This window comes from Daphnia pulex, chromosome 7 (assembly GCF_021134715.1).
Source record: "Daphnia pulex isolate KAP4 chromosome 7, ASM2113471v1".
Classification (NCBI taxonomy): Eukaryota; Metazoa; Arthropoda; class Branchiopoda; order Diplostraca; family Daphniidae; genus Daphnia; species Daphnia pulex.
In genome coordinates this window covers 10684290-10708428 of record NC_060023.1, presented here as the reverse complement: position 1 = coordinate 10708428, position 24139 = coordinate 10684290, and the positions used below count along the sequence as shown (strand labels likewise).

General features: G+C 45.1%; 3 protein-coding genes across 10 annotated transcripts in view; all 3 read left to right on the top strand.

Moving 5' to 3' along the window:
• LOC124198860 (serine/threonine-protein kinase N2-like) overlaps positions 1-8461 on the top strand; it is a 29395-nt gene extending 20934 nt beyond the window's left edge. For 4 of the 8 annotated variants that reach the window (XM_046594920.1, XM_046594916.1, XM_046594917.1 and 1 more), the window contains exons 9-16: positions 825-1564; positions 3137-3520; positions 5325-5471; positions 5627-5806; positions 6020-6171; positions 6377-6704; positions 6775-6915; positions 7053-8461. In XM_046594920.1, coding sequence (XP_046450876.1) covers positions 825-1564; positions 3137-3520; positions 5325-5471; positions 5627-5806; positions 6020-6171; positions 6377-6704; positions 6775-6915; positions 7053-7196 — 2216 coding nt within the window. In that variant the 3' untranslated portion in view covers positions 7197-8461. The remainder of the gene's footprint in view (positions 1-824; positions 1565-3136; positions 3521-5324; positions 5472-5626; positions 5807-6019; positions 6172-6376; positions 6705-6774; positions 6916-7052) is intronic. The other 4 variants (XM_046594924.1, XM_046594921.1, XM_046594923.1 and 1 more) reach the window with 1 other exon arrangement.
• A 578-nt stretch (positions 8462-9039) lies between these two features.
• Positions 9040-16702, top strand: LOC124198874 (serine/threonine-protein kinase N-like). Its single transcript, XM_046594940.1, has 6 exons — positions 9040-9204; positions 9355-9541; positions 9845-10179; positions 10581-10961; positions 12175-12471; positions 16482-16702. The coding sequence occupies exons 3-5, from the start codon at positions 9915-9917 to the stop codon at positions 12303-12305; spliced, it is 777 nt and encodes a 258-aa protein (XP_046450896.1). The 5' UTR covers positions 9040-9204; positions 9355-9541; positions 9845-9914; the 3' UTR covers positions 12306-12471; positions 16482-16702.
• Positions 16681-24043, top strand: LOC124198862 (serine/threonine-protein kinase N2-like). The gene is made up of 7 exons (XM_046594926.1): positions 16681-18203; positions 21842-21988; positions 22142-22321; positions 22534-22685; positions 22891-23218; positions 23287-23427; positions 23563-24043. Exons 1-7 carry the CDS (start codon positions 16695-16697, stop codon positions 23704-23706), a joined length of 2601 nt encoding a protein of 866 aa, XP_046450882.1. The 5' UTR covers positions 16681-16694; the 3' UTR covers positions 23707-24043.
• The last annotated feature ends 96 nt before the right edge of the window (positions 24044-24139 follow it).

The window sequence follows — 24139 nt, the reverse complement described above, 5'->3', positions numbered from 1 at the left end:
CGCTGCAAGAATGAATTACGTGTCCGATCCACAAATGGCTCCTAACCTTGTCCCTGGGATTTTTAAAGTCGTTTTCATTTCATTATTTTCTTTCTTTCCCTACCAGCATTTAAAAGGCCGTAGCGAATGTCGAATGGAGTTTTTTTCCGTCCAGTGAAACGGAAAGCGGGTCATGTCACAAATATTCCACACACAATGTCTTCATTAGGGAAAAAAAAAGGGTTTAAAAAACGTGGGAAACTTAGTAGTTCATTTTGAGGCGAATTTGACACCACGTTTTAAATCATTCACGTCAACTGGGATTGAATCTTTAGTTTCAGCAGGGCCTTGAGCGATAATCACGAACTATGCATTCGATCTTCCTTATCTGTAGGGATGATACATAGCGTCCAGCTGTGCAGGACATTCGCCGTATTTATTTGCTATCGTCATTCTGTCGACAGGAGGGAACGTTAAACAGTGTTTGTTTTGCCTATTCCAAGAGTCCAACTGGGACCGATCGATTTTTCTCCACACTCGCTCAATTTCAATGCCATAAAGTTCCACTTTTCGTCTTAACATTGTTTTAATGTCCTAATACGTCCAGGGAAATTGTTTGTTTTTCTCGAATGAAATCTAATTATACTATGTAGTTCCTTTCGATAACCAGTTTGCAAAGAATTTCAATGCACTTGAATTTCGATTCTGGGTATTGAAATAGGTCACTCGAAGGCCGGGCAATATTATTTGTTAGGTTGATGGACACGCATCAATAGAAAGATATAACCAGTCAAGATTTTCGGAATTCTTATCGTTTTTGTCTTATGATAATTGTCCGTTTGCAGGCAAGAACTTACCTCGCTACAATCAGATGAACATTAACGTGGCGACATGGGCACGGATCATCAAGCGATCGCAACCCAACGAGCACCAGCACTCGAACACGAGCTCTTTGTCGTCCGGAGGGTCGGTGGTCCGTCCCAGTAGCTTGTCGTCGACACGTCCGCTGCCGCTCAATTTGGTCACGTCGCCGGCGTCCGTTTCTCTGCCACCGCCTTCGACGAGCAGCAATTCCAGCCCTCCGCCTCAGCAGCCGGAATCACATCCAGCGGCCGTCGATTCGCCGCACGCTTCGTCTCCACAGGAGAACAACAGCCACAAACAATTGGAGCAGACGACGAGCGAGAAACCGCAGCATTATCATCATCCTCATCCGCCTCACTCCCATCATCCCAATGTCCATCCGGCACTGTCGAGCGGAATGGCCGGGACGTCGATGGCCCGCCCGTTGAGTCTCAGTTTGTCGTCACCGGTCGTTCCGATGGCTCTCGCTGCGGGTGGCGGTGGCAGCGGCAACGTTGTCACGTCGCCCGTCACTCCGACTGCTCTGACGTCGACCATCGTCCCCATTCAGTTTCCGCCATCAGGTAAGAAGCCGGCGCCTCCACCTCCGCCGCGAACCACGTCCGTCGTCACCATCGGACACACGACGCCTGTCGGCCAGCCGTCGGGACCGCCGCCGCAACCCGTTCCGCGATCTTATCACCACAGCACTACTCCATCCGACCCGATCGAAGACTCCAAGGTAAGGAAAAAGACAAGAAGAAGATTTGTTTTGTTTTGTTTCTTTCTTTCCTTCCACTTTCACATTCATTTATTCCTGGATTTCCATCTTTCTTCACTTGTTTATTGACAAAAAGGGGAAGTTATTTATTTTTCACCAGCATGACACTCACTTACCTTTGGGGGTGGATGGATGGATGGTTTGTTTGTTTATTTTATTTATTAGTTTCGGTTGAATTTGCGTGAATATGGTAGACGATGACATCAACTCGGCACGGTTAAAGGAAAAAAGAAATTCTAGCTAGTCATTATTATTAACGTCAGTCAAGTCAAGAGAATGTGGCCGCCACATCTTGTGTACCAAAGAAGAGGAATTTTATCATTTTTTCCCCGACCTTCATAGTACTTTTTCGGCTTTCGGCTAGTCGGTTGATTTGTTTAGCAAACAGTAAATATTTGGGGTCCCATTTGTAGCTTATGTGGAAAAGATTATGTTGCGGATGTTTATCCAATTTAATTTCATTTGATTCTTCTTTTATGTTTACGTCAGCTGGAAATTAGCAAAAGAAATGATTTACACAAATGATTTCAATTTATTCTTAGACTTGCCAATTGGAAAGTTTATCAAATTCAATTTTTTTTAAATCGCATCATGCCCCAAATAAATTCCTTGATGGCAAGAAATGTTCAGTAAACTAACGGTAGTTTAATGGTAGCGAGATTTCTGAAATCGAGGTGCTTCGATCTAATCTATGCGTCCGCATTGTTTTACTATGGAACACATATTTTGTCCTATGGGATATTTCGTAACTCATGAGTGACCATCACATAGACCAGATCAACTCACCCGTATCCAGATAGATTCCCTTTATTTCCTTTGAACAATCTGTAATGAAACCAAATAATGTTAAATGAAATTCATAATACTGGTGGTTTCTAAAGTCTTCTTTTCAAACATTTGTTGCGAAACATTTTACTGGACAAACTTAATTCGGAATGTATTTGTCGAATTAGAAAAGGCTTTGTCTCCTCCGAAATTGCCTATGAAACCCTTCACCAAATACGGCTTCACTTCCGCATTTTAGATTATGAGTAACATGTTTCTTCTTAAGCGCTGCAAAAGAGTAAATTATTGTTCCTTCGTTGTCTATTTACCGAAATAGGATAAATGGCAGGGGGGATAAAAGCGGGGAACGATTCTTCTCCACCCATTTAGGCAGAAAACTATTATTAACCACCTTGTCCTTAAATAGAGAATGCGATTATATTGACTAACTAACCCTTGTATAGAAACAGTATTCATGCGGTTAGAATTTGAACTAGTAGCTTGGCGAGTTCCTGTTTGCTCTGCAGATATAGTTTAGGAGTTTTCTTTTTGAAAAGAAACATTAGTCAAGGTTGAGTTGATGTCATCGTTAACATATCGCGTCTGAATGGCATGCTGATTTCGTTTGGTTTCTTTTTTTTTTAAATCCTTTAAATCCGGATTTTTCCTGTTTCACTTTGAATGAATTTTTGGTGACTTTTGTTTTCTGTTTCTTATTTATTTTGTATTTTTTATATTCCGTTATGATGCATCTGTGTACGTATGTAGAGGGCCTTTGCTCACTTGAGCCTAACCGGTTCCTCGACCGGTTCGGCGTTGGTGGCGGACGGTGGCGGAGACACTTGTGCCGCTCTTCCTTCCCCTCTGCCGTTGTCGTTGAATTCGGCGACTGCGGTGGCGGCCACGACTCCGGGCACCTCTATCGCCCAACCGTACACGGTCTCTACACCGTCTTCACTACTCCCGTCTCCTTCTTCTCCCGGCAATAACGGGGGTACGAACCATCCATTGCATCCGCAACAACTCCAACTTCACCAGCTCCAACAACAGCGTCGCTCGTACAACCGGTCACTTTCTTCCTCTCCGCCTGGCCAAGCCGAAGCTGAGGGCGGCGGTGGTCCGATTCCCGTCATCGAATTCCCCGATGATGAGGTATACTTTTATCCTCGTGTCCTCCTCCTCCTCCTCCTCCTCCTACCAGAGTCCTCGGTCGTTTTTAATTGTGAATATCATCCAGTTGTAGATCCGTGGCCCCTCCCTTCATCAATTCGAGATATTAGTGCAGTCAAGTCTCTTACAGTTTTTAGTGGAATAGAGACAGAAGGAAAACACCCCCTTTGAAATGGTTCCACTTTCGTTGGCCATATTAGGACATGATGGATATATTCTCTTCTCCCGACATTGTTTTTCTCGGGGTCATTCGAGTGCCGAGTTCCATTCCGAGTAGAAATCCTTTTCATCTTACAAAACCACAGAGAAAACAACAACCGTCAAACCTCACCCTCACCTTGACTTCTCGACATCCATTTTTTTCTTTTACAACACGAATCATTTTCCTCCCCGTCACAAAAGGAGAAAAAAGAGACGAACACGCAACTCTTTTTTATAAAAAAGAACCAGCTCACATTTTAATTACCACAGTGGATTCATCAGCAGCCAAGTTAACTATTTTATCTCTTGTTCTTGGAAGAACTCCACTTTGAAAAATGAAAGAAAGGAGATGAGATTGTCCTTTATTAGTGAGACAAAGGATCCCGAGTCGTGTCGAAGAAACAAAAGATGAAAACGAGTCAAAATCCCTTCAGTGACAAAAAGTAATCGACGGAGATCTCAAAATCTGGGCCTTTTTCTCCTGGAAATGTTGTTTCATATTCACTCCCAAGATAGGCACAGAGCACTAGCACACGTAGTACGATCACTCACGCACAATCGCAGCACAGCCAGTCACATTCGTTTTCTTCTTGTTGGTTCCTCGCTGCCCATTTTAAGGTGAAAGAGCAGCTCATCCTTGACCTTGATGATCCTATATCTCTTGTCTCATCTTCTTCTCCTTCGTTATGTTTTTCTTGTATTTCTCCGTTTGGGTGGCAGCTTCTCCTTCTCCTTTAGTTCGTTTTGGTTTTTCTGGGGGTTTTAACTCCTTCTCCGATGTAGAGTCATAAAAAACAGGTTGAAGGGTTGAGTCCTTTTATACCCATTACGTCTTGTTTGAGATCTGCTTGTCGGCGGAATTTGGCCAGTAGCTTTTTCTGTCCGTCCCACCGTCCCCCTCCCGGTACTGTTTGTGGTGTGTTTATTAGGTCCCCTTATTCGCCATTGCGATGGCCTTTCCCACAACTGAACTGAAGAGCTAAGCGCTGGTGTGGTCGACCATATTTTAACCCTTTGCCTTCAGACTTCCTCGTTTGGTTCGACGAAAACCTACGGATTTACCAGTCAGCAGTGTAGATGGGTAGATTTTGACCTGCCAGCCCCTTAGCCCAATAATAATAACGATAATAATAATCAAAAATAGAAGAAGAAGAAGTAAAGTAATGGCTTTTATACGACACGATACGAGTCGGATGAGTTTTTACGTCCATATGGCAGCCGCTTGATCTTTCAGTCGGCCAGCGACGGCGGCTTTTCGTGTTTTGTCCATGACGTTATGTCCATCCGACTTAATGTTTTTCGAACCTTGAAAAACAAAGTTGAGAAATAAGAGGGAAAAAGTTCGTAGATGGTCCGATTGGGTTGTTGACGGGCCCCCCGTGTCCGTTTGTTTTATAGATGCCAATGGGCGTGACTGGGTTTTTATTTTCTTGTTTCTGTTGTTGTTTTTTTAACGACGTCCATAGTCCAAGTGACCGAGAAAAGGAGGAAAGAAGAAAATAAAAGTGGAGGCAAAGTTTGAAAAAAAATATTCAAAACTCGAACTGATTTGTGTCTTTTGTTTTTGTTTCTTTTTGTGTGGCAGGTTTTCCCTCCGGTGAGACGTCCAGGCCGGCCGATGGACTACCGCGACAGCGCCTACGAGTCCCGGCGCACCTCTCAATTCACCGGTGGCATTTCGCTGGACAACTTCCGCTTCATCAGCGTCCTCGGGCGCGGCCATTTCGGCAAAGTATGGGCATATCCTTGTTGTTGGTTTTGTTGTTTCATGAGCAACAGTTGTTGCTGTTTACTTATTTTGATAAGCGACTAAATAAGAAAGAAAAAAGAGTAAAACCAACACGCGAAGGCACTAAATCTTGTGTTTCTCTTTTCCCATGGCGAAAGGTCATTCTGGCACAATATCGCAACACTGGCGAGTACTTTGCCATTAAAGCGCTGAAAAAGGGCGACATCATCGCCCGCGACGAGGTCGAATCGCTTTTGGCCGAGAAGCGCATCTTCGAGGTGGCCAATTCCACCCGCCATCCTTTCCTCGTCAATCTTTTCTCCTGTTTCCAGACCGATGTAAGTCACTTGACCCCAACGCCAACCACGGCAACCACTCAGCCAACCACAAATCGGTTGCAACAACTAGCAATTTGCATACTAATGGCGGCGATCCTCCTCTTCTCTCCCCCCTCTCTTCTCTTTATGCAATTGAAATTGTACGCCGTTGCTGCCGCCACTGCCGCTGCCGTCGTTGTGGTTTACCTACGAACGGCCCGTTCGTTCAACCAGACCCACGTCTGCTTCGTGATGGAGTACGCAGCCGGCGGCGATTTGATGATGCACATCCACGCCGACGTGTTCACGGAGCCGCGTGCCGTCTTCTATGCCGCCTGCGTCGTTCTTGGCCTTCAATATTTGCACGAGAACAAAATCATTTACAGGTAAAGTGTCTATCAATCATTTGGTCGTAATTGAATTTCGCGCTTTTCCGCTGGTCGGAGGAGGAGGATTTTAAATTTTTGGATGGACTGGGCGGGTTTATGCGTGTCACCCGGCCAACGGCCAACCAAACAACAAACGACTGGTCTAATGATTCTTGATGGTTTCTCCCGCGCTCGTGCGTGTGTGCCGTTTCGTGCCGTGCAGAGATTTAAAGTTGGACAATTTACTGCTGGACACCGAAGGCTACGTGAAAATCGCCGATTTCGGACTGTGCAAGGAAGGAATGGGATTCGGCGACCGGACGGGCACCTTCTGCGGAACGCCCGAATTCTTGGCGCCCGAGGTGCTGACGGAACCGACGTACACCAGGGCCGTCGACTGGTGGGGCCTGGGCGTCCTCATTTTTGAGATGCTGGTCGGCGAGTCGCCGTTCCCTGGCGACGATGAAGAGGAAGTCTTTGACAGTATCGTCAACGACGAAGTTCGCTATCCTCGATTCCTCTCGCTGGAAGCCATCGCCATCATGCGGAGGGTGAGCTCATTTCTCATCTCGTTGCTGGATTATGGGAAGAAATTCTAATTTTTCTTTTCTCAATTTGCAGTTGCTGCGGAAAAATCCGGAGAGACGCCTGGGAGCGAGCGAGCGCGACGCCGAAGACGTCAAAAAACAGGCATTCTTCCGGCACGTTCACTGGGAGGACCTTCTGGCTAGACGGCTCAAGCCGCCCTTCGTGCCGACCATCGTGAGTGACTCGTCTCTTAATTTTTCGTAAAAGGATTTCGGTTTTGGCTGCGGCCATGGCGTGATGCCGAGCTGTGTATAGTTGAATTGTTGCGTTGACTGACTTGTTCTTGTTTGGATTTCTTGTCACCTTGGCAGAGATCGATGGAGGATGTGAGCAACTTTGATGAAGAGTTCACGTCGGAGAAGCCTGTGCTGACACCACCCAAGGACCCGCGCATCCTCTCGGATGACGACCAGTCCCTTTTCAAAGACTTCACCTACATGGCCGACTGGTGTTGATTGTCGTTACTTAAACCAACAAATTCTTTTCCCTTTTCATTTGCCTTTCCCTTTATCCCCTGTCTCCCCAGTTTTATAGTTTGGGCCATCCCACACTCCCCTTTCACTCGTTGATTAATCATCTAACCAAACACAATTTGTTTCCGTCTTCTCCAGGCAACACTCCTCCCACCCCTACTACACCATTAGCTTAACTCGAAACATTTGTCGGGGTCATGTACATTGTTTCTCGATAGGAATTCTTTTGTTTTTTGTATTCTCAGTTTTCGGGAGGGTCTCGATGGGATTCGATGGGTTCCGCAGCTCTTACCACACAATTATTAAATGGATCTAAAAAAAACAAACAAAAAAACAAGAAAACAAAAACGAAAAAAAAAAAAATAATAATAATAATTAATAAAAAGTTATTAGGCATCAACCGGCGGTCCTCTTGTGTCCCTCTGTCGCGGCCTTCCTTTTGCTCCTTCCATTTTGTGAAATTTGCTCTTTTTTATTAAGTAAGAATGGGAGTATGCATTAGTTAGCGCTATTCAATACTTTACATCCATCCGACTGTATAGATTTGTATGCGCTGCCACTTGAAAATTTATTATTAATCCTCTTTTTTTTTCACCAACCAAACTTTTGTCTATCACTTCTTCCCTCCTTGAAAAAAGTGCCTTTTTTTCTATCATCTCTTTCGTCGCCGTCTTCTCTTTTTCACGGGGGAAACAAAATTTCAAGAATTAAAAAATTTTCGTAATTAGATGAATTTTTCACGTTTTTCGGCTCGTCAGTGCACACACAGACACACACGTTTGAAGGGGGGGTTTTGTTGTTGTTGTTGTTGAAATAAAGGATAAAAAAAGTAAAGCGAAAATCCTGCCAATACTCGAGCCTCTTTCAAAACGTTTCGTTCCCGCTTCTTTGTTAAAGCATGTTGAAAAAATAATCCTTCGGCTTCCCACCACCTTTTTCCTTTTTGTATTTTTACAGATTTTTAAGAAAGAAAAACACCAAAAAAAGATTGGAAAATTTAAACAAAGAATAAATCCATTTCTGTCACTTTTTTCGGGCGATGAGTAGACGATGAGAATCTATTGCGATCCTCAGGCCTTTTTTTTTTTTTTTTGTCAAATCCTTTCCTTTCTCCTAATGCCACCACCCCGTTATTCGCCTCATCCCACACAACTCGTCTTCACGTCGTTTGGGTGAATCAAAAGATGCGATGCTAAGAGATTACACAGAGAAGCAAAGGCAATAAAAGAATTGAATTTAAAAAAAAAGAGAGAAAGAGAATTGTTTTTGTCGCACGTGATTCCCACGCGACTGATGACTTTGAATGCATTATGAAATGTCCATATAACCGAGCGGCTATCTATGCGATTTTTGTAGTGATCCCTCCTCTTCTGTCCCACTCTACCCAACACTCCTTTTTTTCGCCTTTTAAAACATACAAAAATTATAAATACATGATGATGATGATGTTATGTCGATGCAATTCAATTATGCAAACCAATAAAAACAATGACTTGGAATCATTTTGCTTTATTGACACAACTGAAATCTGAATGTTCGTGATGTTTCGCGATGATTTCCAGCGAGAAGGACACGGAGAAGAAATGCTGCGGTAAGTTGGCTTGCCAATTGGCTTATTTCCTTTCACCATTACTCATTTTTTATCATTCGATTTGTAATTTAAATGTGATTTCAAATTTTTTCATTTCGAAGGTTGGGGGTGAAAGGCTTGGTGTTATTTATGGTGTTTGCCCTTAACGTTGGTCTGCGATTATGGAACCCATGAATTATTCAAAATGATTTTCCCCCTGGTTTTATTCCCTTCAAACTATTGTGCAATGCCGAAAATTCCCAACACTGCAGAAGAAGACTACAGGAACGAAGAAGGAAATTACAGAAGACGCTCAAAATGTTTACCTACGTGACTCTCCAAGGTGAAGAACGGTCCAGTGCAACCTTGATCACATCCGACTCCAGACCTTTAATGTGTTTTGTTAACTAAAAGAAGGAGGTAAGTTGTGTTTGGCCATTGACCCCGCATGTTATGAAATCTTATCGTACAAAATAGTAATGGGTTGAAAAGTAACTTGGTTGTCCCTTTTAAAATGCGTCTTATCACCTTTCCAAGCGACCGAATCTCACGTCCCCTAACTTTACTCAGGTACTTCATCAAGTCCTCCTATCCCGGTCGAAAGTGTGTGTGCCATCTAGTCGTACCGTTTCCAACTTTCAACACTCGCAGCGGTGTTCAACAAGAAACGCGGCGTGTAAAAACGTGTTTTTTTTAAGGACGCAACTGACACCGTGGAGGTGGTCTGATTTCGATCTTTAGGACAAAACACAATCAGGTAAGATCAAAGAACATTTTTATTGCATTCTTCTTCGACAAAAAAGTCTTGTAAAAGCCTAGCCGATTTCCTTTGACTGGACTTTGGGTCTTATCTTATGAACTCATTCCTCCCAAGAAAGAGAAAATGACTGGCGTGTTAAAACGATAATTGAAACTTTAATTCTGAAATGTTTCCGAATGAAAATTTCTCTTTTTCTGAATGTACTCATTCTTCTTTTTTTTGCGTTGGCATTATGATATTTCGGGATAACATAACTAATGGACAACGGTGATGTTCGACACCTTCACTATCCTGGTAAAGGTTGAACTGAATCCGTCACTCGCTGGAACTGCGCAACAAGGAGCTGCCGCCGCAGCAGTCGGCCAAGGCTATGGAACTGAAGAAGGAATTGGAATCTTACACGGCGTCGAGTCCGATACCGTCGGGCGACAGCAGCTACGTCAGCATGCAGCTGTTCGAGCACCAGGCTGGCGACCCGCCTACGTCGTGTTCATCGGCCGGCAAATCGGCCGCCATCACCAGCAAGCTAGAAGTTCGTCTGATGGGCTGTCAAGATCTGCTGGAAGACGTTCCAGGCCGTTCACGGCGAGATTCCACTCACTCGGCCCCCAACGACCCAAAATCCTTCGTCAAAGGCACGTCGTTTTGTTTCGTTTTAAAGCGATATCCTTTTTCATTCGAAAGTTCTATAGTTACTCGGCAATTCCTTTTGAGAAACATTACTAAAAATGTTTGTAACAAAATAACTAAACGGGACCGTGAGAAGGGGGGGTAGGGAATGTCCATTTGAAGGTGATCTGAACTGGATCACATCCAGTTTGACCAGAAATTTGTTTGCCTTTTTGAGTTGAGAATTGCCACCGGGATCTGTCAAATTCAATTCCGTGTCAAGGTCCAAATTGTCAGCAGCAATTAAGGACTTGTCGATCAGCAGGTTTAACTTAAATGCAAATCGCTTTATTGATGTTGTTTTGTGTGTTTGCAAATTTTGATTTTGGTCGTCTGATTTCATTTATGGTTTTTGGAATTTTATCAGGTGTGACGGGCAGAAGTTCGTCCAAGTCGTACAGTGTCAAGGACGAGACGAGTAACGAGATCATGGCCGTCATTAAGTTGGACAATGTGACAGTGGCGCAAACGAATTGGCGGCCGTGCTCCCAACAGGCCTGGGACCAGCGGTTCAGCATCGACCTGGACAAATCGCGAGAAGTCGAGATCGACATTTACTGGCGCGACTGGCGCTCACTTTGCGGCGTCAAATTTCTGCGCCTCGAGGAGTTCATCGACGATGTCCGGCACGGCATGGCCCTCCAGCTGGAACCGCAGGGACTTCTCTTTGCCGAGATCAAATTCCTCAATCCGATGATCTCGCGCAAACCGAAACTCCAGCGCCAGCGCCGCATTTTCAAACAGCAAGGTAACATTTATTGGCCGTTTTTGTGTCGTTTATCGATTCCCCCCAATTTCTGCCTCCCACTTGGCGCTTACACCGTCGTTGTTGTCCGTGTTAATTCACTAAGCTAGGACATTTAGCGCCACGGGCTATTGTAAAATACGGTAGCGGTATTGGAAGACAAAAGATTTTCCAACGAAAACAAAAGAAAACTAGGTCAGAGAGATCGCCACCGAGTGTGTGTGTGTGTGTGTCGGTTTTAATTCACATTCTCTTCCCATTTTATGTTGGCTCCTCGTTTGTATCCGAAGAGTGGGAGGCGTGACGAAGCTGGACAGGCCTTTTCATTTTGGGGTTTTCTGCCGCCATTATTTGAATCGCTGCAAGAATGAATTACGTGTCCGATCCACAAATGGCTCCTAACCTTGTCCCTGGGATTTTTAAAGTCGTTTTCATTTCATTATTTTCTTTCTTTCCCTACCAGCATTTAAAAGGCCGTAGCGAATGGAGTTTTTTTTCCGTCCAGTGAAACGGAAAGCGGGTCATGTCACAATGTCAAATCACATCATCACAATTCCACGCACAATGTCTTCATTAGGAAAAAAAAAAGGGTTTAAAAAACGTGGGAAACATAAAAGTTCATTTTAAGGCGAATTTGCCATCGTGTTTCAAATCATTCACGTCAACTGGGATTAAATCTTTAGTTTCAGCAGGGCCTTGAGCGATAATCAAGAACTTAACATCTGGTCTGCTTAATCGATAGGGATGACACGTAGCGTCCAGCTGTGCAGAATAATAACCGTATTTTTTGCTTTCGTCATTCTATCTGCAGGAGGGAACATTAGACAGGGTCTTTTATTCTTTTTACCTATCCCTTTGAGGTTGACTGGGACCGATCGATTTCTCTCCACGCTCGCTCAATTTCAATGCCATAAAGTTCCACTTTTCGTCAAAATATTGATGTAATGTCCCGATCAGATAAGAGAAATTTTTTTTTTTTTTTTCGTAGTTACGGGATCCAGGCATTATATTATTCCTATTATTCATCAACATAACCAGTTTCAAAAGATATTAAACTCGGTTGATTTTTGCGATTGAAATGGGTCACTCGAAGGCCACGCTGTGCGATCAGGGAGATAACACTCGATCAATCGAAAGAATTCAGCTGTCATATTGCTACATGTAGTTTTTGGCTTTATTTAATCGTTTTTGGCGTTTCATAATTATCTGTTTGCAGGCAAGAACTTATCTCGCAACCTGAATCAAATCATCAAGCGGTCGCATCTGAACGAGCACCAGGACTCTGGAGCCTTAGCTCTTCAGCTGCCGTCTGGAGGAACTGTGGACCGTCCAAATAGCCTGTCGTAGTCAACGAGTCCTTTCCCGCTATCACGCCAGGAGCCGGCGGTTCCATCTCCGTCGCGAACCACTTCAGTTGTCACCATCGGTCACAACAACGCCCATCAGTTAACCGTCGCAACCCCCGCCGTAACCCGTTTCCGCGATCTTATCCTTCTTGATTGAAGACGCCAAGGTAAGACAAAACACAAGTGAAAGATTCGTCCTGTTTTTTCTTCCACTTTTCCATTCATTTATTCGTGGCTTTCCATCTTTCTTCACTTGTCTATTGACAAAAAGGGGAAGTTTTTTTTTCATTTTCATTTTCACCAGAATGACACTCACTTATACCTTTGAGGATAGATGGATGGATGGTTTGTTTATTTTGGTTGGGTTCGCGTGAATATATGGTATACGATGACATCAACTCTGCACGGAGAAAGGAAAGAAAAAGAAAAAAACGAATTCCAGCTAGTCATTATTATTAGCGTCAGTCAGGTGAAGAGAGTTGGAATATTTTTGGCCGCCTCATCTTGGTGTACCAAAGGAGAGGATTTCTATCATTTTCTCGACCTTCATATACTCTTTCGGCTTTCGTCTCGCTTTGCGCTTTTATATTGTTTATAATATTCCTTTTTTTTGCGTAATGCAATGCAATGCGGCGCAAACGCATCGCACCCAACCCAAATATGGACCCCCACTACCGTAAATGAAATATCCCATATTCCCTAGCACCATATCGTTTGTATTCGTGCACTTTTCCTCGGCCCACAAGTGCTCTCGCTTGTAAAAAACAATTTTGTTCTTTTCTTTTCTTCGTTCCTTTTCATGCGGGTGTAGGTATAACAAATGTCTGCGATCAAGATGATTGTTATGATCTCCAGTCGGCGATGTAGTTACATCCGACCTTGGGTCGAACGCTAGACCCTTTCAACCTTGATCAGGAAGAGAAAATGAAGGTGGCCAATTAGTTTAAGTACATTCCATTCATCGAAATTGCGTGTAACTCATTCGTTGCATCAAGTACTTGCTGGCTGGCTGCTGCTGGCCGTGTAGAGTTCAGACTTGAGAAATGCATCAGCTCGAATCTTACGATGCCAAGTCATATAGTGTTGAAAGTTCTTTTGAAACACAACAGCAGGTACACCCATGTTTGGGTGTACTACTCTAGTGTACTACTATGCACGATTTTTAATGAGATTCCCCCGTTTTTTTTTTTGTTTTTTTCCATCATCACCGTTTGGATCTGGGTCAAACTTCGTTTCACGGTCGTGATTCGTGCATTATTTCACTGCTATGCACAGCAGGCCCGTCGTCATTAAACGGTGTGATGGCGATGGCTGTTGAGTGCTCTGCATCCTCCCCGGGCGAGGTTTCTCTAGCTGCAATCGTGTTAAACACACACCACATCGATGCTGGGTTTCTTTTCTTTCTTATTCGAAGCTGTTGTTTATTTTATGGAACAATTCGCACATTTTCGACCAGCCCATCATTTTGGGGGAGTTTTTGACAAAGGAAAGATTCAACTGTCGTCATTTTTCGTGTTGCGATTTCGAAAACAGGTGCTCAGACCAACACCATTGAGAGTGGCGAGCATGGGTTGTGAGCTCAGTGTTGCTGGAAAGGAATTCAACTAGGGAGGCCGAGCCCGAACCGGCCTGACGAAAACGGGCTGTTGCCGCCTCATGTTAATTTACGAGCCAATCCCTTCCAAAGATAGACGGTTAGTTAGGTTAGGTAAGACAGCGATGTTCAAAAGCGATCCCGGGACCGTTGATGGCAGCGATGGCCATATTAGACTGGATTTTAATGGCCATTCTCTCTTTAGTCTTTATTCGACTCGGCCTATAGATGGGGCGCAGACTGGACTATAATCCGGTCTTGTATCTCTTTTTTTCTCTCTCTCTCTCTTTCTATGCGCTCCAAGACAAATAAAAACTGAAAGGGTTGAGCGAGAAGAGCTGGGCAATAAGAAGTTGGAGCGAGAGCTATAAGAAGAGAAGGAAACCGGCTCGTTTCGGCGTGACTGATGTTGAAAATAACTCGACACAACGGCTGGGGAGAAGAAGGAGAAGCAGCAGCAGCAGCAGCAGCTCTTACGCCGTATAGTCATCCTCGTCGTCCCTAGTCTCCTCTTCAAAAACCAACGAAAAATAAAAAAAGAGTCTCTTTCACTGTATAGCTCTGTGGCGCTCGTATTTGTCATGCCATATAGGGGGTTCGTGCGTTCAAGCTCTCAAGGTCCCCCGCATCTATTTAAAAAAAAATGTTTGTTTCGAGGGAAAGAATGGTGGGAGAGTACCCGCGCGTCTGCGTCAAGTTCTGTTCCCCCTGCTGCCCAGAAGAGACTCTTCTTGATGCTCTCTTTTGTTCCTCAAACATGTTAACAAGAGGGACGAAGATTGGCAAACCAAAATGTCTTATTATTCGTATCTCCGGTATTGTGAGATGAACCATTCACTTTTCTCTCTCTCCTATTTGGAAGGTGCCAAGGTTTATAGACAAGACAGATCGGGAATGCTGTCGTGAAGTGTCATTGTTGGATGACTCGTCTCCGGACCAGTCTGCGCGTGGGAGAGAAGGAGAAGAACCTGAATTGTTCAAAATATTCCCCCCCCCCCTTCCACTGGCATTTTGGCCTTTTTCTTATGTCGCTGTTGTTGGAAATAACAACTAAAAAAAGCGGCTAGGAAATTATGTAAGAAACCCCGTTTTGGGGGTTCTCTGCCCGGGAGTGTATTTTAATTTTTCTTTTTTTCTGACTTTTGGGCCGAGTGGAGAGAGATATATATTTTTCTTTACCATACATATATGGAACTCCATTTTTGTTGTTTGTTTGTTCCAACTGGTGAACTGTGAGAGCTGCTGCTCCCTCCTTTCGAGCCTTTCGTTTTGTGCTTTTTGTCTCTCGAATTTTTTGGTTTTTTTCTGTGTGTCCCTATTTGGGTTCCGTTTCGGACATTTTACGTTTTTGGTTACCACCAAGTCCTTTCCGGATGAGTTTGGGGACGGTGTTAAATTATTTGGTTGCTCGATCAAACGCGCCTGAGCTTGTGTATAGCCTCGCCTCGGTTACGCTCGGTTAGCCATATAGTCTTTCTCTTTTCTCTCTCTCTCTATCTATCTACAATTCCACGCATGTTGGTTGACAAGCGACAAGTGACGGCCTTTCTCGCGTTGTTCGTTTGACGGATCTCAATAACAATTTTCGAGTTTCTTTCATTCATTGTTCTGCCAAACTGTCCTTGGCATGATTTTCTAGATTTGTTTGTACGTGTCTCTCGATCGTCTTTTTTTGTTTTGTTTTTCTTCAAAACGAAATCACGTAACAGGTTGTCCAGAAAAACAAACAACCAACAAAAAACATTTCAAAATGAAGGAGACTGTTGTTGCCGTAAGACTGTTTGAAGATGGACGTCACGTTCGCCTTAACCGATATCGAGGCCTGAAAAAAACCAGTTTAACGTTCGGTTAAAGGGGAGGTCTTCAACTCCCCCCCCCCTCTCGCGGTCCAACAACAGGTGATCTATTACGTGTTCGGATGAATGATGGATGGGGGTACAGCAGGTCTTAGCCCCAAAGACCCTGCGTCGCATCCATGTACAAGTTGAAAAAGAGAAAGCTCTTTTTTTTCTTCTACCGCGTCCCTCGTTCCGGCCTGTCGTTCGTGTACGTGAGCCAGAAAGATGAAAAAAATCCCGACGCTAACAAATGAATACACACGCGCTGCGTTTCAAAACGGATGGAGGGTCGCCAGCACTTTTGAAAAAAGAAATAGGTTTTTTTTTTTGAATTGATTCCCCCAATGTGTCGCCTACCCACATACCAATTTGCAATTGAGCTTCTGTTATTACTTGAATAAAACCAGATTTCAAAAGAGGCCCCGGTGTATTTTCGTATTGGCGCCGGGGCAGCGCAGCACAGACCACCACGGCTTCACTATAGCAGCCATCATTTTCAGGGTCACACATAGAAGAGAGAGAGAGAGCTGGAATCTTTTTTGGCCTTTATAGTTGGCTGTCGACAGTCGACCCTTGCCCAGTCAGACACGAGACGCTAACCGAGTCGGATCTCTTTTTGGCTAGTTTTTATTTTTATTCTTCGTGATTGTTTCGGAAACTTTTTCTGACGTCGGATAAGATCGGATTTTTATTTCATTTAGTGAATTGAATAGCCTTTTTTTTTTGTTGTTGTTGTTGTCGCCAGTGAAAGTGAAACCGACGCGCGCTCAAATCAAAAGGCTACGCACACACACAAAAAAAAGTCGACAGCATTTTAGTAAGGAAAAGTTGGCGGCATGTACACCTGGAGAATTGTCTGCATTTGATGGCGTTATGGAACAAGTCGTGAGTTTTCCAACCTTGAAGCAGCAACTGGATTCCGGCTCCGTTGTTCTGTCTACTATTGAATGAAAAGAGCATGTTGGTGTTAGTTCAGCCCGAAATGCGGCCGATTGCGGTATCGTTTCAGGAGGAGAACAAAAGGTCTTGTTCTCCTCAAAGGATTTCTAACGGACTGGCTCCAATCCCGCCAAAGACGCCCGTCCAGTCGCCCAGGGCTCCCAGCAAGCGGGCAACTGCTGTTGAGCAGCCGACGACGGCTCCATCGACGAGACTCTCTGGATTAATGAAGAGGATTCAAGCCAAAGCCAATAATTGCCAAACACAGTTGGAATCGTTCGTGAGTAATGTGTCGTCGGCCGTTCACGGTGTTGGCCAAAAGAAAACGACGGTGCCAGTGAAGAATTGCCCGCAAGGTGTGGTCATCGGACCCGTTCCTTCCAGCCCAATCTCCGCTCACTATCACCATCACAATGTTGGCGTCAGGAGCAACAGTCTACCTCGGCCGTACCCGGCCTACGCTGGGCAGAAGGGCAGAGAGCAGCCGGACAGACCGGTTGGCGATGAAGAGGACAAGAATCCAGCGACCAAACATACGTACGTCATCAAACTTGCCACTTTGACCCCGGCCACAATGAGTTCGGCCCACCTGCGGAACCCAGGGTCGAACCAACAGCAGCAACGCGGCCCGCCAGATGGTCCGTTCAAGACGTGGAACGCTCCAGCCAGCAACAAAACGAGACCCGGTCTTTCTCTGGTGGGTTTCCGGCCCGATAAGCACGTCACTTGCATCGAAGTGACTCTCATCAACAACAAGACTTCGGCGCCAACGACACCCGTTTCGGAAGAACTGCCCGGCAGTATTCAAGAGCAGCCGGGCAGCAAGTCGCCGGGAGCCAACAGCACCGGAATGAAGACTTACTGCTTTGGTGAACTGCCGGTGGACGGCGATAAATCACCCAGCGGGACGTTGAGCTCACGGAGCAGCTCCAGAGGCTCAGAACAATTCGATTCCGGATTTGAAGACATAACCAATCGCAAGCTGACGCCGCCATTGCAGACGCCTCCGTCGTCGACGTCCATCATCCGCTCGATTTTCGATAAAATCGGCGGGCAGGAGAAGCAGCGAACCCCCAAAGTGCAGGCCAAACGGAGTACGATCCGCAGAGAGAAGGCCTTCCGCCAGCGGAACAAACACGCCTGGTCCAGAGCCAAAGAGATCCAGCGAAACGACGAACTACTCCAGCGCTTCCACCAGATTCGGAAGCGACTGGGAGAGGAAGACGAGCAAGACGACACGGGAGGGATCATCTCGAGCAGCTTGCGGCTCTCGCCGGAATCGGCGATGATGCCGACCGTCGGAGGACTTCCCCCGGACTTGCTGTGCCCCCTTCCATCCATCGTTCAGACTCTAGTCCGTCAATACGACACGGGAGGCGGACAACCTCGTTCTCGTGACAAGATTGTCCCGTCCCGACTCCATTCGAAACGATCTTCCGGTCTTCCGTCTAAACAACAGCAGACCATATCCAGCAGCAACAACAACAGCAGCAGCGACGACAACGCTTTAGTCAGCAACAACACTCAGGTATAGTGTGCAAACATTGTCCATTTCTCTTATTATTCTTGGCCCGTCATGGCCGTGAAAAATGCTAAGATAACCGCAACTAAAAATATAGAAACACCAACCAGCCACGCCAAAAAGATTCGTTGCGGATTTCCTTATATTTTTTTTGTTGGTTGATAAGAAGAATGGAAACCTTGATCCAAGAAACTGTAGAGCTCGCTCGCTCTTTCTTCCCGCTCGCTCCCGTCATCTTGATTTACAACACGCAACAGAATCGCGCCCGATTCGCTTGTCGTCGTCCCCTGCGTCGCACCGACTCTCAGACATGGGTGGAGAGACGCTGTGTGTGTGTGTGAGAGACGTGTTCATTTGGGTTTGAGCCGGGCAAAAAAATAAAAATAATAGGTGTCGGTAGCATTCGGCGCAAGATGGATGGGGGCGGCATCCGCCCATATTTTGCACACACTTATTAAGGCGCGCGCGCGCCTCCTCTTTATGCGTTTTCGTGCATTTTCTTTTTTGAAATAAAATGCAAGTTGTTGTATATGCTGCTGCTGACTGCCTGGACTGCTGCTGCTGCTGCTCTTTAGTGCACAGGTGGTGCTCCGGGGGGTTATTCCGTCACGTATTACACACGTAGGCTATACACGTAGACATATACTGCGATTAACCCGCCCACGTCTGTATACAACCTATTGTTAGAGTCACCACAGACGTCAAGGACTCCACCATGTCTTTGACGACGCTTTCTTTCAGACTGGTACTACTACATCGGTGCGAATTTGAATGAAAGACGGAATAAGAAGCTTATGGCCTCATAGCTCTGTCTAAGAGATATTTCAGGAGTTTCTTTTCGAAAAAAGAACAATGGTCAAGGTTGAGTTGATGTCATCGTTAACATATCACGTTTGAATGGCATGCTGATTTCATTTGGTTTCTGATTCTTTCTTTATCCGGATTTTTCCTGTTTCGCTTTGAATGAATTTTTGGTGACTCTTGCTTTCTGATTTTGTCTTTAAATTTCTAAGTGCCGTTATTATGTATATGTGTATGTATGTAGAGGGTCTTTGCTCATTTGAACTTAACCGGTTCCGAGTTGCTGGGGACGGCGGGGGACGGGGAAACATTTGCGCTGCTGCCGTTGCTGTTCCTCTATCGCCCAACCGTACACGGTCTAGGGTTTTTAAGAATAACTCAGTTGGCGAATAACTCGGCTCGATTTGCGAATGACCTTATATGTATTTACTTTGCAGCAATTTTTTTGAAACCATCATTAGTGAAAGTTGTCGCATACCATACCCACATTTTATATTCTTTCGAAACGAAAGGAAAAGAAATTGGTTTGCTACAAGAAATTATGCAATTGCGACAAATGTCATTAAAAGCGGTTCATTAAAGCGAAAGTTTTTGCAAACCATATCCGTGTTTTAGTCGTTATTGAAAATCGAAATTGACTATCGCTAAAGAAAGTATGCATTAGCGACAACTGTCGCCAGCAAACGAGATTCTTGACACGATATGGCGTCATACATCGTTATCTAGATCATTTTGTGAAGCTCATCGTTTGGTTTGCGACAACTATCATAAATGCATAATTAATTAGCGATAGTTGTTGCGAGAGTTGTTGCAAAACAAATTATTTTTTAAATAAATACTAAAACACGGATTTGGTTTGCCACAACTTTCGCAAATGAAAGTTCATTACCTTTAGCTAAAATTTGTTGCAAATGCATAATTTCATTTCTTTGCCGGTAGTTATCAATTTAAAACAGTAGCGAAAGTTGTAAACTCTTTACTCGTACAACCGGTCACTTTCTTCCTCTCCACTTGGCCAAGCCGAAGCTGAGGGCGGTTGTGGTCCGATTCCCGTCATAGAATTCCCCGTCGGTCATGTCCTCCTCCTCCTACCAGAGTCCTCGGTCGGTTTTGATTATAAATATCCACCGGTTCTAGTTCCGTGGCCACTCCCTTCATCAATTCGAGATATTAGTGCAGTCAAGTCTCTTACAGTTTTTAGTGGAATAGAGACAGAAGGAAAACACCCCCTTTGAAATGGTTCCACTTTCGTTGGCCATATTAGGACATGATGGATATATTCTCTTCTCCCAACTTTGTTTTCTCGGGGTCATGCGAGTTCCATTCCGAGTAGAAAATCCTTTTCATCTTACAAAACCACAGAGAAAACAACAACCGTCAAACCTCACCCTCACCTTGACTTCTCGACATCCATTTCTTCTTTTACAACACGAATCATTTTCCTCCCCGTCACAAAAGGAGAAAAAAGAGACGAACACGCAACTCTTTTTTAGAAAAAAGAACCAGCTCACATTTTAATTACCACGGTGGATTCATCAGCAGCCAAGTTAACTATTTTATCTCTTGTTCTTGGAAGGTTGAAAAATGAAAGAGAGGAGATGAGATTGTCCTTTATTAGTGAGACAAAGGATCCCGAGTCGTGTCGAAGAAACAAAAGATGAAAACGAGTCAAAATCCCTTCAGTGACAAAAAGTAATCGACGGATATCTCAAAATCTGGGCCTTTTTCTCCTGGAAATGTTGTTTCATATTCACTCCCAAGATAGGCACAGAGCACTAGCACACGTAGTACGATCACTCACGCACAATCGCAGCACAGCCAGTCACATTCGTTTTCTTCGTCTTGTTGGTTCCTCGCTGCCCATTTTAAGGTGAAAGAGCAGCTCATCCTTGACCTTGATGATCCTATATCTCTTGTCTCATCTTCTTCTCCTTCGTTATGTTTTTCTTGTATTTCTCCGTTTGGGTGGCAGCTTCTCCTTCTCCTTTAGTTCGTTTTGGTTTTTCTGGGGGTTTTAACTCCTTCTCCGATGTAGAGTCATAAAAAACAGGTTGAAGGGTTGAGTCCTTTTATACCCATTACGTCTTGTTTGAGATCTGCTTGTCGGCGGAATTTGGCCAGTAGCTTTTTCTGTCCGTCCCACCGTCTCCCTCCCGGTACTATTTGTGGTGTGTTTATTAGGTCCCCTTATTCGCCATTGCGATGGCCTTTCCCACAACTGAACTGAAGAGCTAAGCGCTGGTGTGGTCGACCATATTTTAATCCTTGCCTTCAGACTTCCTCGTTTGGTTCGACGAAAACCTACGGATTTTCCAGTCAGCCGTTTGGACGGGTTCATTTTGACCCGCCAGCCCCTTAGCCCAATAATAATAACGATAATAATAATCAAAAATAGAAGAAGAAGAAGTAAAGTAATGGCTTTTATACGACACGATACGAGTCGGATGAGTTTTTACGTCCATATGGCAGCCGCTTGATCTTTCAGTCGGCCAGCGACGGCGGCTTTTCGTTTTGGTCCATGACGTTATGTCCATCCGACTTAATGTTTTTCGAACCTTGAAAAACAAAGTTGAGAAATAAGAGGGAAAAAGTTCGTAGATGGTCCGATTGGGTTGTTGACGGGCCCCCCGTGTCCGTTTGTTTTATAGATGCCAATGGGCGTGACTGGGTTTTTGTTTTCTTGTTTCTGTTGTTGTTTTTTAACGACGTCCATAGTCCAAGTGACCGAGAAAAGGAGGAAAGAAGAAAATAAAAGTGGAGGCAAAGTTTGAAAAAAACAAAAAAAACAATTCAAAACTCGAACTGATTTGTGTCGTTTGTTTTTGTTTCTTTTTGTGTGGCAGGTTTTCCCTCCGGTGAGACGTCCAGGCCGGCCGATGGACTACCGCGACAGCGCCTACGAGTCCCGGCGCACCTCTCAATTCACCGGTGGCATTTCGCTGGACAACTTCCGCTTCATCAGCGTCCTCGGGCGCGGCCATTTCGGCAAAGTATGGGCATATCCTTGTAGTTGGTTTTGCTTTTTCATGAGCAACAGTTGTTGCTGTTTACTTATTTTGATAAGCGACTAAATAAGAAAGAAAAAAGTAAAACCAACACGCGAAGGCACTAAATCTTCTGTTTCTCTTTTCCTATGGCGAAAGGTCATTCTGGCACAATATCGCAACACTGGCGAGTACTTTGCCATTAAAGCGCTGAAAAAGGGCGACATCATCGCCCGCGACGAGGTCGAATCGCTTTTGGCCGAGAAGCGCATCTTCGAGGTGGCCAATTCCACCCGCCATCCTTTCCTCGTCAATCTTTTCTCCTGTTTCCAGACCGATGTAAGTCACTTGATCCCAACGCCAACCACGGCAACCACTCAGCCAACCACAAATCGGTTGCAACAACTAGCAATTTGCATACTAATGGCGGCGATCCTCCTCTTCTCTTCCCCTCTCTTCTCTTTATGCAATTGAAATTGTACGCCGTTGCTGCCGCCACTGCCGCTGCCGTCGTTGTGGTTTACCTACGAACGGCCCGTTCGTTCAACCAGACCCACGTCTGCTTCGTGATGGAGTACGCAGCCGGCGGCGATTTGATGATGCACATCCACGCCGACGTGTTCACGGAGCCGCGTGCCGTCTTCTATGCCGCCTGCGTCGTTCTTGGCCTTCAATATTTGCACGAGAACAAAATCATTTACAGGTAAAGTGTCTATCAATCATTTGGTCGTAATTGAATTTCGCGCTTTTCCGCTGGTCGGAGGAGGAGGATTTTAAATTTTTGGATGGACTGGGCGGGTTTATGCGTGTCACCCGGCCAACGGCCAACCAAACAACAAACGACTGGTCTAATGATTCTTGATGGTTTCTCCCGCGCTCGTGCGTGTGTGCCTTTTCGTGCCGTGCAGAGATTTAAAGTTGGACAATTTACTGCTGGACACCGAAGGCTACGTGAAAATCGCCGATTTTGGACTGTGCAAGGAAGGAATGGGATTCGGCGACCGGACGGGCACCTTCTGCGGAACGCCCGAATTCTTGGCGCCCGAGGTGCTGACGGAACCGACGTACACCAGGGCCGTCGACTGGTGGGGCCTGGGCGTCCTCATCTTTGAGATGCTGGTCGGCGAGTCGCCGTTCCCTGGCGACGATGAAGAGGAAGTCTTTGACAGTATCGTCAACGACGAAGTTCGCTATCCTCGATTCCTTTCGCTGGAAGCCATCGCCATCATGCGGAGGGTGAGCTCATGTCTCATTCAATTGTTGTTTGAAAAAAAAAACTCTAATTTTCCATTTTAAATTTGCAGTTGCTGCGGAAGAATCCGGAGAGCCGCCTGGGAGCCAGCGAGCACGACGCCGAAGACGTAAAAAAACAGGCATTCTTCCGGCACGTTCATTGGGAGGACCTTCTGGCTAGACGGCTCAAGCCGCCCTTCGTGCCGACCATCGTGAGTGACTCGTCTCTTAATTTGGCATTAAAGGATTTTGGTTTAAGCAGCGGCCATGGCGTGATGCCGAGCTGTGTAGTTGAATTATTGCGTTGACTGACTTGTTCTTGTTTGGATTTCTTGTCACCTTGGCAGAGATCGATGGAGGATGTGAGCAACTTTGATGAAGAGTTCACGTCGGAGAAGCCTGTGCTGACACCACCCAAGGACCCGCGTATCCTCTCGGATGACGACCAGTCCCTTTTCAAAGACTTCACCTACATGGCCGACTGGTGTTGATTGTCGTTACTTAAACCAACAAATTCTTTTCCCTTTTCATTTGCCTTTCCCTTTATCCCCTGTTTCCCCAGTTTTATAGTTTGGGCCATCCCACACTCCCCTTTCACTCGTTGATTAATCATCTAACCAAACACAATTTGTTTCCGTCTTCTTCAGGCAACACTCCTCCCACCCCTACTACACCATTAGCTTAACTCGAAACATTGGTCGGGGTCATGTACATTGTTTCTCGATAGGAATTCTTTTGTTCTTTGTATTCTCAGTTTTCGGGAGGGTCTCGATGGGATTCGATGGGTTCCGCAGCTCTTACCACACAATTATTAAATGGATCTAAAAATAATGAAATAAAAAAAATAATAATGAATTAAAAGTTATTAGGCATCAACCGGCGGTCCTCTTGTGTCCCTCTGTCGCGGCCTTCCTTTTGCTCCTT